Consider the following 14435-nt stretch of genomic DNA (forward strand, 5'->3'; position numbering starts at 1 on the left):
GATGCAGAAAAAGCCTTTGACAAAATCCAACACCCATTTCTGACAAAAACCCTTCAGAAAGTGGGCATAACGGGAACCTACCTCAACATGATAAAGGCCATATATGACAAACCCACAGCAAACACATTCTCAGTGGTGAAAAGCTAAAAGAATTCCCGCTGAGATCAGGAACAAAACAAGGATGTCCGCTCTCCCCACTACTCTTCAACATAGTTCTGGAAGTCCTAGCCACAGCAATCAGAGAAGGAAAAGAAAGAAAAGGAATCCAAATTGGAAAGGAAGAAGTAAAACTATCGCTATTTGCAGATGACATGATACTATACCTAGAGAATCCTAAAGACGCTACCAGAAAACTGTTAGAGCTCATCTACGAATTTGGCAAAGTCCCAGGATACAAAATCAATACACAGAAATCAACAGCGTTTCTATATACTAACAATGAAAAAGCAGAAAAGGAAATTAGGGAAGCAATCCCATTTACCATCACATCCAAAAGAATAAAATACCTAGGAGTAAACCTACCTAAAGAGACAAAAGACCTGTATTCTGAAAACCATAAGCCACTGATGAAAGAAACCAAAGATGACACAAATAGATGGAAAGATAAACCATGCTTGTGGATTGGAAGAGTTAATATTATCCAAATGACTATACTACCTAAAGCAATCTACAGATTCAATGCAATCCCTATCAAATTACCAAGGACATTTTTCACAGAACTCAAACAAAATATTTTAAAGTTTGTTTGGAAGCACAAAAGACCCAGAATCACCAAAGACATCCTGAGAAAAAAAAAAAAAAAAAAAAAAAACGGAGCTGGAGGCATCAGGCTCCCGGACTCCAGACTATACTACAAAGCAATACTCGTCAAAACTGCATGCTACTGGCACAAAGACAGAAATACAGATCAGTGGAACAGGATAGAAAGCCCAGAATTAAACCCACGCACCTACAGCCAACTCATCTATGACAAAGGAGGCAAGGATATACAATGAAGAAAGGACAGCTTGTTCAATACGTGGTGCTGGCAAAACTGGACAGCCACACGGAAAAGAATGAAATTAGAACACTCCCTAACACCATACACAAAAATAAACTCAAAATGGATTAAAGAAACTAGATATAAGACCAGATACTATCAAACTCTTAGAGGAAAAAACATAGGCCAAACACTCTCTGACATAAACGACAGCAACATCTTCTCAGATCCACCTCCCAGAGTAATGACAACAAAAACAAAAATAAACAAATGGGATCTAATCAAACTGAAAAGTTTCTGCACAGCAAAGGAAACCCTAAACAACACAAAAAGACAACCCACAGAATGGGAGAACATCTTTGCAAGTGAATCGACTGACAAGGGATTCATCTCCAAAATTTATAAAAAACTTCTGCAGCTCCATACCAAAAAAACAAACAAGCCCTTCAAAAAATGGGCAGAAGATCTAAACAGACACTTCTCCAAAGAAGACATACAGATGGCCAAAAAACACATGAAAAGATGTTCAACATCACTCATTATTAGAGAGATGCAAATCAAAACCACTCTGAGGTACCACCTTATACCAGCCAGAATGGCCATCATCCAAAAGTCTCCAAACCATAAGTGCTGGAGAGGGTGTGGAGAAAAAGGAACACTAGTACACTGTTGGGGGGATTGTCAATTGGTGCAACCACTGTGGAAAGCACTATGGAGATTCCTCAGAAAACTACACATAGAACTACCATTTGGGCGTTCCCGTCATGGCGCAGTGGTTAATGAATCCAACTAGGAACCATGAGGTTGCGGGTTCGGTCCCTGCCCTTGCTCAGTGGGTTAAGGATCCGGCGTTGCCGTGAGCTGTGGTGTAGGTTGCAGACACGGCTCGGATCCCGCATTGCTGTGGCTCTGGCATAGGCCGGTGGCTGCAGCTCCGATTCAGCCCCTAGCCTGGGAACCTCCATATGCCGCAGGAGTGGCCCAAGAAATGGCAAAAAGACAAAAAACAAAAACAAAAAACAAACAAACAAAAAAAAAGAACTACCATTTGATCCAGCAATCCCACTCCTGGGCATCTATCCAGAGAAAACCATGACTCGCAAAGACACATGTACTCCGATGTTCATTGCAGCACTAGTTACAATAGCCAAGACATGGAAACAACCTAAATGTCCATCGACAGAGGATTGGATCCAGAAGATGTGGTACATATACACAATGGAATATTACTCAGCCATTAAAAAGAACGAAACACCGGCATTCTTAGCAGCATGGATGGACCTAGAAACTATCATGCTAAGTGAAGTCAGCCATACAATGAGACACCAACATCCAATGCTTTCACTGACATGTGGAATCTGAAAAAAGGACAGACGGAACTTCTTTGCAGAACAGACACTGACTCACAGACACTGAAAAACTTATGGTCTCCAGAGGAGACAGTTTGGGGGATGGGGGGATGTGCTTGGGCTGTGGGATGGAAATCCTGTGAAATCAGATTGTTATGATCATTATACAACTACAGATGTGATAAATTCATTTGAGTAATTTAAAATAAAATAAATAAATAAAATAAAAAGAACCTAACAGCTCTTGCCTCTATGACTAGTAATTTAGCCAATTGTAACTGAAATTAAACCCAACCTGATGCACGTTACAGGAAGCAGCCAGACCACACCACATTCTGACAATAGGAATAACACAGCCCAGGAACAGGAAGTAAGAATAACTTGCATGGGATGGCCTGAAATGGGGGTAGTTAGAGAGAAGACAGTTGATGTACAGAGAGAGAGTAAGGAACTACGACAGACTACAGTGCCGCCTAATCACTGTCCTCACTCCCTTCAACTTAGGTTTTGAGTTAGTACCTCCTGGTTGCTGCTAGCTTCCATCATGGAGTCAATCTGGTACAACCATGAACATTAAGCCCTACAAATGTACAGCACAGGGAACTACACTCGATATTGTGTAGTAACCTATAAGGGGAAAGAATCTGAAAAAAGAATAGATGTGTGTGTGTATACACATGTAGACAGATCCATATATATATATATATATATATATATACACACAGTTATATATACCAGTTTATAGTCTATATATCAGCTATATATAACCAAATCACTGTGCTGTATACCTGAAACTAACATGACATTGTAAAATCAACTATACTTCAGTCAAAAAAAAATTAAGCCCTAAATTCTCATATGAATGAGGCAGAAAACTCTCTATTTCAAAAAGATCCCATCCTCTAGGATCCTTCAACTTCTCAATTTATATTTCACCTAGTCTGTGAAGGTCTTCCTCACTTTACTTTTTCACAAAGAATGTTCTGTGGAAAGTTCACAGATGCCTAGCAAACCAAAAAAAAGAGATCTATATTTTAAAAAAAGGTAACATTTGGAGCTGGATGGTGGTGACGGTTGCACAAAATGTGAATGTACCTAGTGCCACAGAACTATGAACCTAAAAATGGTTAAAATGGCAAATATCATGCAGATTCTTACCACAATTTAAAAAAAAAATCAGAAAATAGTTTCTTTATTTACTATAGGACTTCACAGAGCTTTTAATATGTGCTAATATGGGTTAGGACTCTTCAAATGAAGAAATATTATATACAGCATTTATACAATTTACTGACCCCTGTATCCTTCTTTCAAAGCGTTTCACAAGATTTGTTTTTCCAAATGCATTTTGATAAGTGCCAACCTACTGCCTAGGAAGAGTTCTTTGGTTATTTTGCCATGCTTCCACATCACTTTACAAATACCTTCATCACCTTTATATCTATAAAGGTTACCACATTGTACTTAAAAAGTGTTTCTGTGTATACTTTTCCCACTAGACCTGAAATGTCCTTGAGGGCAGAAAATACTGTTTTGTCAATTCTGATACCATTAGCACCCAGCACAGTAATCAGCCGAATAAAACATCTCACATCCTTTTCTCTTTCTCATTGTGATTTAATAAGTATAGGATGTATTAGGATGTGGCTTCCACCAAAACACAAGGATGTTGAAAGCTGTAAACGCAAAGCTGTAAATGAGAAAGTAATGATGCTGCTTCCAAGTCTTATGATAGAGTATTTCTTCTCTTCTCACTACAAGTCCAGTTATCATATGTCCCAGTTCTGAGGAAGGGCCACTACACACACTTGGGAAATTCCTGAGAAATCTCTAAGATTCTAGAGGAACCCAAATCCATTTAAAAAGTGATAAATTCCACAGAGACAGAAAGTAGAATAGTGCTTGCCAGGGGCTGAGGGGAGGAGAAAATATAAGGTTATTGTTTAAAGGGGACAAAGTTTCAATTTAGGAAGATAAAAAGTTCTGGAAATAGAAGGTGATGACTGTTGCACAACAATGTAAACAATGCCACCGAACTGTACACTTAAAAATGGTTTAAATGGTAAATGTTATGTTCTATATACTTTACCACAATTTGTTAAAAGACTGATGTATTCATCCATCCTCCACTAGAGACTAAGCAAAACACTCACACAAAGCATGCTAACATGTATACGTTTTTTCCTTATGTCCAAGGCTGATGTGCAGGTTTGGATAACAAAGCCACAGGAAGTACTTCTGCTGGAAGTACTTGGCTCCTCTTTATTCTCTGAGTATCCTATATCTGATGGTGAAAATTATTCCATTTACTACTTGTCTGGCTGTCAAAGTATTTAATGACCTAGTCCTTCAGCCTCCTTTCTCTCTCACTCCAAAACTCCCTCCTGTGCTCTATCTAGAAACCTGCTTCACAAAATTTCCCCAGTTATAAGAGTGACATTTGTCACTTTAACTGCCATACAAACAAGCCTAGTCCTTCCAGGTAGACCCCCATCTACCCTACCTCCCACCCTATACTGTATGCTCTCTCTCACACCCATATTCTTTAAGACAGCACATCATGATTTCTCCTCTTGAACCTACTTCTTAATTCATAGCCCAAAGCACACCATTTCTGTAACATCTTAACTGTTTATCCTGTTCTATATGTTCTCCCACACAGAACTTCAACAAAAAATCTTTGAGATCACTACTTTTACCTTGACCTTCCCTTTTTGAATATCAATTAATGATGATGAATATGAAGACAAAAGCAACAACACAGCAGCAGTAGGAGCTAACATGTGAGCTTACCATGGGCCAGGTATTCTATTTAACTTTATATACATTATTATCTTATTTAACTTTTGGAGTTCCCGTAGTGACGCAGCGGAAACAAATCCGACTAGGAACCATGAGGTTGCGGGTTCGATCCCTGGCCTCGCTCAGTGGATTAAGGATCCAGCATTGCCGTGAGCTGTGGTGTAGCTTGCAGAGGCAACTCAGATCCCACATTGCTGTGGCTCTGGCTTAGGCCGGCAGTAACAGCTCTGATTAGACCCCTAGCCTGAGAACCTCCATATGCCATGGGTGCAGCCCTAAAAAGACAAAAAACAAAACAAAAAACAAAAAAAAACCCTTTCAAACAGACCCATGATGTCTAATACATTATTATAACCATTTGGTGACAAAACAAAAGCTATACTGCAGGGATTATTATTCCCAAGTCTACACATCTGTAGTAGTCCTTCAGGAGAGTCTGTCAAAATCCTTCAGGAGAGCACAGACCCCCTTAAATGTCAATGGATAAGGTTGTGTGGATGTGCATCTGTGCATCCAGCTAAGGAAAGGTTTCATAGCTTTTATCGGTATATCAAAAGGTTAGCTCAAAAATGATTATTAGCTGCTGGTTAAACATTTTCAATGAAATCAAACTACAATTCCCAAGACTGATGTTAGCTGTCTTCCACCAGTTACAGCACCTCATCCCCAATCTATCTCCTTCCCTCGCGAAGCCATGATCATTTTCACCAGCTGATCCTCATAGAGTTCCCTACCCTGGAACGCATCCCAATTCCAAAGCCTACCCAATGCGCCCCAAAACTTAACTGTGGACCCACCATGACACCACCCTTGTCTACTCCAGACCCTACTGATGCAACATGTTCTCCAAACACACGAACACACACATTCCAACAGGCAGCCCCTTCTTCCGCCCCATCTTCTTACCTTGTTGTGCCCACAATACACACCCTGAGTGAGGTGTGTCTGCCTCACACACTCTACCTCTACATTCAGAGGGACACATACCCCCGTCACACTCAGAAAACTCTTTGTCAGATCTTGACAATCATAACAAAAGTTCCCCCAATAGCTCCTTCTCACACACACTGACCAAGACCTCAGACACAACCTCAAACTCAGTCACCGGATTCACAAACGCAATCTCTCCTCGCTCTCAAATCCTTTCTCTCCCTCTCCCTCTCTCTCACCCACACACACAGGCTCAGTGGCCAACAATACTGCCCCAGGTATCAGCGGCAACCTCACATATTGACAGTCACCATGTTCCACAGCCGATCCCCCGCGAGCCCCGCCTCACCCGATGTTGATACAGGCAGACATTCCCGAAGCCGCCAGTGCCCAGCCGCTCCCGCATCTCCCAGGGCCCGCCCGCGCCCGGCCGCAGCCCCGGGGGCCGCTCCATGGGGCGGGAGGGCAAGCGGCCTTCGGTTCCGCCACAGTTCCAAGGCCGGTTCCGGGCAGCCGCGGCTCGCGCGTCTTTCCTCTCGCGAGAGGCCTACGTCACTTCCGTAACTGCCGCCGGAAAAGCCCCGCCCCAAGACCTCTGGGGACTGTTGGGACGCTGCCGGCGAAATGAGAGAGGAGTGCTTTCGACCCGCTGTAAATTCCCTGGACGTTTTTCTGGCGAGGGAACTCACGTGTCTTTACAGTGTTCAAGAATATAAGACCTCTCCAAACCCTAGATTCCCTTTAAATCACTTTCCAAACCAGTCTCTCCCATATTCATCTTTCTAAACTTCCCATCGTCTCCACCCCTATTTACACTTAACCTCTCTTCAGACCTCTGCCATCTGCCCTCCAGCGTCACCACCCGCTGAGCTGGCACTGGCAAAGCTACCAAGGATTTAAATATTGTGAAATCTGAAGAACTAGAAAGAATCCTGCACTAACAGGCCCACTGATGCACCAGGCTTCGGAGTTCCCCCCCCCCGCCCCCCACCTCCCAAAATGATTAATCATCTTCCTTCGACAGTCAGGCTCAGCTCTTCTTTTGCTTGACTTCCTATATACCGGTTCCAGGATCTCGCTTGTAACCCCAAACTCAAGGATGTGACACTGTTCCAGAGTAAAGAATGCTCCTCCTGACTTCGGAAGCTTTTCCCCAAATGCCTCACGGAGCTTGCTGTCAGGCACAGCTCCAGTTATGGGTTTGCCAGCAGGGTAGTTCCTCACTGTGGGGATTGTTTCTGATGAGCCAGGCGGGGATGCAGAGGCAAGCTTGGGGATGCTGTTAGTGCAACAAGCGCTTCCAAATGGTAGGTGGCCTTGGAATAGCGGAACCATCTCGTTTTCGCTTTAAGTCTGTTCTAAGCTTCATGGAACTTACCAAGCTCAATTACTTCAAGTATAACATCAGCATGGAATCAAATTCTCTGAAAAAATATGTCAGCTGTGTTAAGCAGTCATTTGATCCTCCTGAGACTATGTGCACCTGAATCATCATTTGTGTACCCTGGCCTGTGACTACTTAGAATTCCAGCTAACAATTGTGACACATGATTGTGCAGCAACAGACATGGCATGTTGAGACTTACAAAGGTGGATGCAGCATGTGCACCACAGCACTGCTGCCGGGTGATTTGAAAGCTCTGGCTGGGCTTTAACAGCATATGTCCACTATCCCCAGAATCCCTAACTACTGCAAACAGAATGTTGAAATCTGTATGATACAAACCATGTTGTACTATAGGTCATAAGTAATCTGTGTGTGTTGTAGTTTCCCACATGTGCTAGGTAGCCATGGAACTGGAGCATCAGACTTGGAGGTGGCAAATAGTTCCTCCAAGAGCATGTCCCTTACAGCTAGAGGACATGTGATTGTGGCAGATTATTCTAATAGCACAAAACCCTTATTTGCTAGGTGTATAGTGGAGTGTATCTGATTTCCAGAGGTGGGGCCAAAATCTCATAATTCTCACTTGGAAGAGCTAGGAAGGAATGCAGAGGACCTAAAGACACTGAAGTGGCCATCTTTGCAGGAAATGGCTTGTTTCCCATAGTTTACTTTTTGAGGCTTCTTCTGAATTGAAAAAAAGATTTAAAAAAAAAATCCTGGCTGACTGACTTCAAGCTCCACAATCTTCAGGTCTGTCAGTTTGTCTTGTGTAAAATGTAGGTAATAACGAGTTCCCTGGTGGCTCAAAGGTTAAGGAACGAGTGGCATTACCGCTGCAGCTCAGATTTCTGCTGTGGCACGGTTGGTTTGATCCCTAGAATTTCTACATGCCATGGGTGCAGCCAAGACAAAAAATAAATAAATGAAATGGAGGTAATAATACCTAGCTCATATTTTATGAAGATTAAGTAAAACAGTGTCTGGGCCATAAGTGCCCAATATTTAGGAGCAATTATTTGTCTTTTTTTGCTTTTCAGGGCCACACCTGCGGCATATGAAAGTTCCCAGGCTAGGGGTCAAATCGGAGCTACAGCTGCCAGTCTACACCACAGCCACAGCAACGCCAGATCCAAGCTGCCTCTGTGACCTACACCAAGCTCATGGCAACACCGGATCCCTAACCCACTGAACAAAGCCAGGGATCAAACCCACATCCTCATGGATACTAGTCAGATTCGTTTCTGCTGTGCCATGACAGAAACTCCTGGACCAATTATTTTTCTTTTGGTTTCTAAGATACAGCATTCTCTTGTGATCTCTCTCTGCTCCTTCTCCATGCACTTGTTGGATCACTCTATTTCCAAGCACTTCTTAAATACTGATTATTACTCAGGTTCGGACTATATTCATCCTATTTTTTTTCAATTTAATTTAATTTTTTTTTTTTTTTACCGCATCCATGGCATCCAGGGATCAAAGCTGTGCCACAGCAGTGACAACACCAGATCCTTAACCCACTGAGCCATGAAGAAACCCCATCATCTATCTTATTTTTATCCATTCTCATAATTTCACCCATGGCCTATACCCTGATGAGTCCCAAAACCCTATCACCAATCCAGATCTCCATGAATTTCTAACTATCAAATGATAACTAAAACTCACTATCTAAAGCAGACCTGGTCTCCTTTTTAAAAATATTCCTCTTTTCTTCCCAATTAGACTATAAATTCTAGGACAAAAGGGATCATGCTGGGACATGGCGATACTCCTAGAGTCTGGAAAAAGGCCTAGCACAAGAGTTAAGTATGAATGAGCTTTTTTTATATCAATAAGATGAATACTATGAGGGCAAAATGGCAAAGGCCTTGGGTCCCTTCTCTATCCTGCACAGCGAGAAGCCACCTGTGAAAGCCTGGGATAACAGTGGGGCCTAAAGCCCTGGCCCCTCCGATTATAAACACACACTACTTCATTTTGGTTATAGAATCATGCACACAAGACACTTCCCAACCATGAAAAAGCATTTGGATTTTATACGATAGTTTAAATATTTTTGAAAATGTTGATAAACACAATCCCTGTATTTGGAGGTGAATGACAGACATTCTTTTAACACAAGATCTTCATTCTAGAATGTGACTTCTTCCAAAAAAGATTCAATCTTAGGCCTCTTGCTGCAGGCAGGTTCCATGGGAATACACAAAAAAGAGGCAGGGAAACAGTCCCCATGGGAGACTGTAGTTTCTTAAAAACAGGTTGCTGGAGTTCCCGCTGTAGCTCAGCAGAAACAAACCTGAATAATATCCATGAGGACGCAGGTTCAATCCCTGGCCCTGCTAAGCAGGTTAAAGGATCCAGCATTGCCATGAACTGTGGTGTAGGTCACAGACACAGCTTGGATCCCAATTTGCTGTGGCTGTGGTGTAGGCTGGCAGCTGTAGCTCCAATTTGACACCTAGTCTGGGAACTTCCATAAACCACAAGTGTAGCCCTAAAAAGCAAAAAAAAAAAAAAAAAAAACCAAAAAACAAACAAAAAAAGTAGGTTTTGGAGTTCCTGTTGTGGCGCAGCTGAAACATGAGGTTGTGGACTCAATCTCTGGCCTCACTCAGTGGGTTAAGGATCTGGCATTGCTGTGAGCTGTGGTGTACGTCACAGATGTGGCTTGGATCTGATGTTGTTGTGGCTGTGGCGTATGCTGGCAGCTGTAGCTCCAATTGGACCCCTAGCCTGGGACCCTCCATATGCCACAGGTACGGCCCTAAAAAGCAAAACAAAACAAAACAAAACAAAGCAGGTTGCTATTACTTCCTGTGAAGTTCATAAAGTGCTTTTCCCTTTGCTCAGTCATCCAGAGTGAAATCAAAAGGCTCAAAGTCTTTCCGGAAGCGGCGAGCCAGGGTCTCTTCCTCTTCCTTGCTGATCTGACACTGCCTCCAGTCAGACTTGTCAGGAATATTAAGGATGGCTTCACTGGCCAGGACCTCTCTGCAGAAAGAGCATAAAGTAGTCAAAACAGACAGTATCAGCCCCAAACCCACTCCTCCTTCCATTCCTTTCCAGTCAGAGAGCTCTGCTCAGCATCACCCAAAGAAAGTATGCAAATTCCTCTAATTCTTTTTTTTTTTAACCTCATATATAGGCTTTATTTTTTTAATTTAATTTTTTTTATTACTCAAATGAATTTATCACATCTGTAGTTGTACAATGATCATCACAATCCAATTTCACAGCAAATTCCTCTAATTCTGCTCATACCATTTTCTCTGTCCGGAGTGCCATCTCTGCCATCCTACCTATCAAAATCACACCTGTTTTAAGTGACTAGGTCAGGTCTAAGCTCTTCTTTAACCCCTCAAATCCCATTTACTTCTCTGAACAACTTGGAGCTACATTACTGGTACCCAGAGAAGCAACATGGCACAGTAGTAAGAGGTTAGGCCCTGGTATCAGAAAGATCAAAGAATGGATTCCATTTCTGCCACTTCCTGTCTGTGATTTGAATAGATTACTCAATCTCTGTATCTTGATTTCCTCATCTATAAAATGCAAAATAAGGATTTTCTGATGTATGGAGATAACACAAAGCATCAAACTAGCTGTGATTACATCCTGCCTTAAACTGAGTTCTGTCTTCTCACTTAGACTGTGAGTATGCTGAGGAAATAGCGAAAAGTCAGGCACCAAGTCTCATACCTCACTCTGACTTTCTGCCCTGCCTTCTCATACATACAGGCCAACAAAGGGACAACAGCACAGGCTCAATGTCAACAAAACAAATGCATACACAAGCTACCTTCTAAATGCCACTACTTGAGTTCCTATTGTGGCTCAGGAGGGTAAGAACCTGACTAGTATCTATGCGGACTCAGGTTCAATCCCTGGCCTTGCTCAGTGGGTTAAGGATCCAGCATTGCCGTGAGCTGTGGTGTAGGTCGCAGACGTGGCTTAGATCTGGCACTGCTGTGGCTGTGGCGTAGGCTGGTGGCTATAGCTCTGATTCGACCCCTAGCCTGGGAACTTCCATATGCTGTGGGTGTGGCCCTAAAATAAATAAATAAATGCCACTACTTTATACTTTTACTTATTTTGATATATTAGAAATAATTCTACTTGTACATTTGTATGGTTCATCTCCCACTCTGAAAATAGGCTGAAAAGAAATCATATGAATCATCTAAAAGTCAAAGGACCCGTGCTCAAGTTCTAGTTCTCTGGGCAGACCACAGTCTACTTCTTCATCTGTAAAATGAAAACAGAACCATCTTTCTTGTACAGCAGGGAAAAAAAGATGTCTTTTCAAGCATTTTGTAAACTATAAAATGCTATGTAAAGGTAAGTTACTATTTTTGAAAAACACTCAATGTTGAAAATATAACCAACTATCAAGAGCCCAAAATCATTCAGAGAATCTCTCTTTTGTGAGCTTATGTGCCTGTCTCATCAGTGTCCAAACCTGTGTCTGTTGGTGAAACAACAACACAAAGATGTCAGATGTTTGAAACTCCTGACACACTTATTATTCTCATTTATTATCTTTTTGTAAAATTTACTGAACTTATTCAATGGAGGCAAACTCTTGGAAGCTTTCCAAATTGGTCCAAAAAGGGTTCAAGGTTGCCTCAAAGCTCGGCTCTTAACTAGGGGGAAAAAACTGCTGCAAATCACAAATACCAGCATCAAATAATCTGTTCTGCATATTTTTGACTCCCCCCCCATATTCTCTCTCTCTTCTTGCCAGGAAATTTCTGTGTTCAGTCTTCACCTAATTTATACCACTCCCTGAACAGTTCTGCAGTCATGTTCTGCATGACATGAGGAGGAGAAATGAAGCCTCACCCAGACCTTTAGGACATCACAGAGTAATGAGGCTAAGACCTCACATTTTGGGGTCTAACAGGCCGGGTCATTATGTGACCACGGACAAGCTACCTAACCACTCTAGAGCCAGGCTGTCCACTATCGAAGCCTGACATTTAAATTTAATCCTAATTAATAAATTAAAAATTGAGTTCCTCGGTCACACTAGCCACATTTCAAGGGCTCAGTAGTCACTAGTGCTGTGGCTCGTGATTACTGTAAAGGACAGTGTAGATCATTGTGGAAAGTTTTATTGGGCACTCCTCCAGAGCCTCATTCTCCCCCTAATGGTAAAATGGATGACAGTACCTACCTTACAGAGATGGGCTGATTAAAGGAGGCAATGCATGGAAAGTTCCTGGCACAGTGCCTGACACAGAGCATGCGTTCAATTAATGGTAGCATTTTCCTCCCTCAGGCTAGAATGCCGACACTGCAAGCATTTATCCTCTAAATCTATCTCTCAGGCTTAATTATCTTCCACCCTTTCATGACACCTTCCATAAGAAGAAATGGGCTCTCACTTCTCTGAATTTCTAAAGTACACTGTTCCTCAAAGCTTTGTTATGGTACTTTCCACATTCTACATTTCGTTACTGTCTTAAATGTAAATATCTGACTTGCCCTGAGATAACTGGTTCCTTAGGGCAAGGACTATTTTTTGTGTGGCCTTTTTTTCTTTCTTTTTTTTCTTTTTTTTGGGGGGGGGGTCTTTTTGCCTTTTCTAGGGCCACTCCCACGGCATATGGAGGTTCCCAGGCTAGGGGTCTAATTGGAGCTGTAGCCGCCAGCCTACACCACAGCCACAGCAACACGGGATCCGAGCTTCGTCTGTGACCTACGCCATAGCTCCCTGCAACACCGGATTCTTAACCCACTGAGCAAGGCCAGGGATCGAACCCGCAACCTCATGGTTCCTAGTCGGATTCGTTAACCACTGAGCCATGACGGGAACTCCTGTTTGGCTTTTTGTTCAACTGGCCATGTAGCCCACTACTTTGTTCAGAGTAGGTCTAATGAAAATACATTTAAAATAAGAAAAAATACAAACCTTCCAAATTGCAAAGGAAAATTCTTTTTAATTCTGTGGAAAAGTTTCTCTCCTGTGTCAAGTTCAACATAAAAATATGCTGCTCCTGGCTGTGCAATCTAAAGTAAAGAGAGTCATATGAGGACATGCAATAGTGCTTTAAAAATCAAAAGTCCTAGCTCATCTCTTGAAAACTTTAATTTGGCCAAGAATTCAGTTTAGAAGCACAAAAAAAAAAAAAAAGGAGGTGAGCAATATAGATCTCAAGCCACCTAGTGGAACTAGATTTTAAAAAGACAAACTGGCAGATATTACAAAGATCCTTCCAGTGGCACCCACCTTTCTCAATTCCTGCCTTAGAAAATTTCCAAGTTCTTGCCCTTCCCAAGAAAGCATTAAGGCATTGTGGTAATACCATCTTCATCTCCAGTCTAATCAATACCCCTCTAATACCAAATTGTGCTTCTAAGGCTCAGCATATTAGAAACCAGGTCTTTACTTCTCCTGGAATATCATCTTCCCCTCCTGTTTTACCTGCTTGATATCAGAGTGCTCTGGGATTTCCAACAGCTCTATCTGCTGCTCCTGTGCCTGAGTAATGAAGGCATCTTTAATGTCATCAGTAGCGCAGCGGCTAAGTGGCACAGGAATGACCTGGAGAGGGGAGTGAGATGAAGAGGGGAAGACAGGAGAAATTCTTCACACAGGTCCCAGAGAGGTCAGGCCTCCTGCACAGTCCCTGAGAAGTAGCAAATCCATCACAGGGGTAGAGAAGCACCCCTCAGCAGAGATTCTCCTCAGGTCAGACAGGTCTATGTCAGCCTGTCTGTAAGGACTTAAACTTATGAGATAGCTTGCCACATGTGGGAGCCCATCTCAGTTGCAGGAAAGGCTAGAAAGATCTCTTTGTCATCAAGCCCTTGCCAGCTCCTATATAATATATGTGGCAGAGTCAGGCCCATTTGAAAACTTAGCAAATGTGCCAGAAAGAAAACCACCACAACCAAATTATCCATAACAGTCTCTGTATTTCTGAGCTGCTAGCCCCATGCAGGATTTGAGTATTTTCTACTTCCAAGCTTTCGCTTATGCTGA

At 42.4% G+C, this 14435-nt stretch overlaps 2 protein-coding genes and 1 non-coding gene across 10 annotated transcripts in view; all 3 read right to left on the reverse strand.

Annotated features, from left to right (window-relative positions):
* CHUK (component of inhibitor of nuclear factor kappa B kinase complex) overlaps positions 1 to 6596 on the reverse strand; it is a 47320-nt gene extending 40724 nt beyond the window's left edge. For 2 of the 4 annotated variants that reach the window (XM_047760352.1, XM_047760351.1), the window contains exon 1: positions 6410 to 6595. In XM_047760352.1, the coding sequence (XP_047616308.1) occupies positions 6410 to 6514 (105 nt within the window). In that variant the 5' untranslated portion in view covers positions 6515 to 6595. Of the gene's footprint in view, positions 1 to 6409 lie in introns of all 4 variants that reach the window. The other 2 variants (XM_047760354.1, XM_047760353.1) reach the window with 1 other exon arrangement.
* A 3678-nt stretch (positions 6597 to 10274) lies between these two features.
* Positions 10275 to 14435, reverse strand: part of CWF19L1 (CWF19 like cell cycle control factor 1) — a 34347-nt gene continuing 30186 nt past the window's right edge. For all 5 annotated transcript variants that reach the window (XM_047760654.1, XM_047760655.1, XM_047760657.1 and 2 more), the window contains 3 exons: positions 13875 to 13994; positions 13362 to 13459; positions 10275 to 10438 (listed from right to left, as the gene is read on the reverse strand). In XM_047760654.1, coding sequence (XP_047616610.1) covers positions 10294 to 10438; positions 13362 to 13459; positions 13875 to 13994 — 363 coding nt within the window. In that variant the 3' untranslated portion in view covers positions 10275 to 10293. The remainder of the gene's footprint in view (positions 10439 to 13361; positions 13460 to 13874; positions 13995 to 14435) is intronic.
* On the reverse strand, positions 14200 to 14345 carry LOC125117140 (small nucleolar RNA SNORA12). The gene has a single exon (XR_007132504.1). It is a non-coding gene; the product is annotated as a small nucleolar RNA SNORA12 (small nucleolar RNA).

This window comes from Phacochoerus africanus, chromosome 15 (genome assembly GCF_016906955.1).
Source record: "Phacochoerus africanus isolate WHEZ1 chromosome 15, ROS_Pafr_v1, whole genome shotgun sequence".
NCBI lineage: Eukaryota > Metazoa > Chordata > Mammalia > Artiodactyla > Suidae > Phacochoerus > Phacochoerus africanus.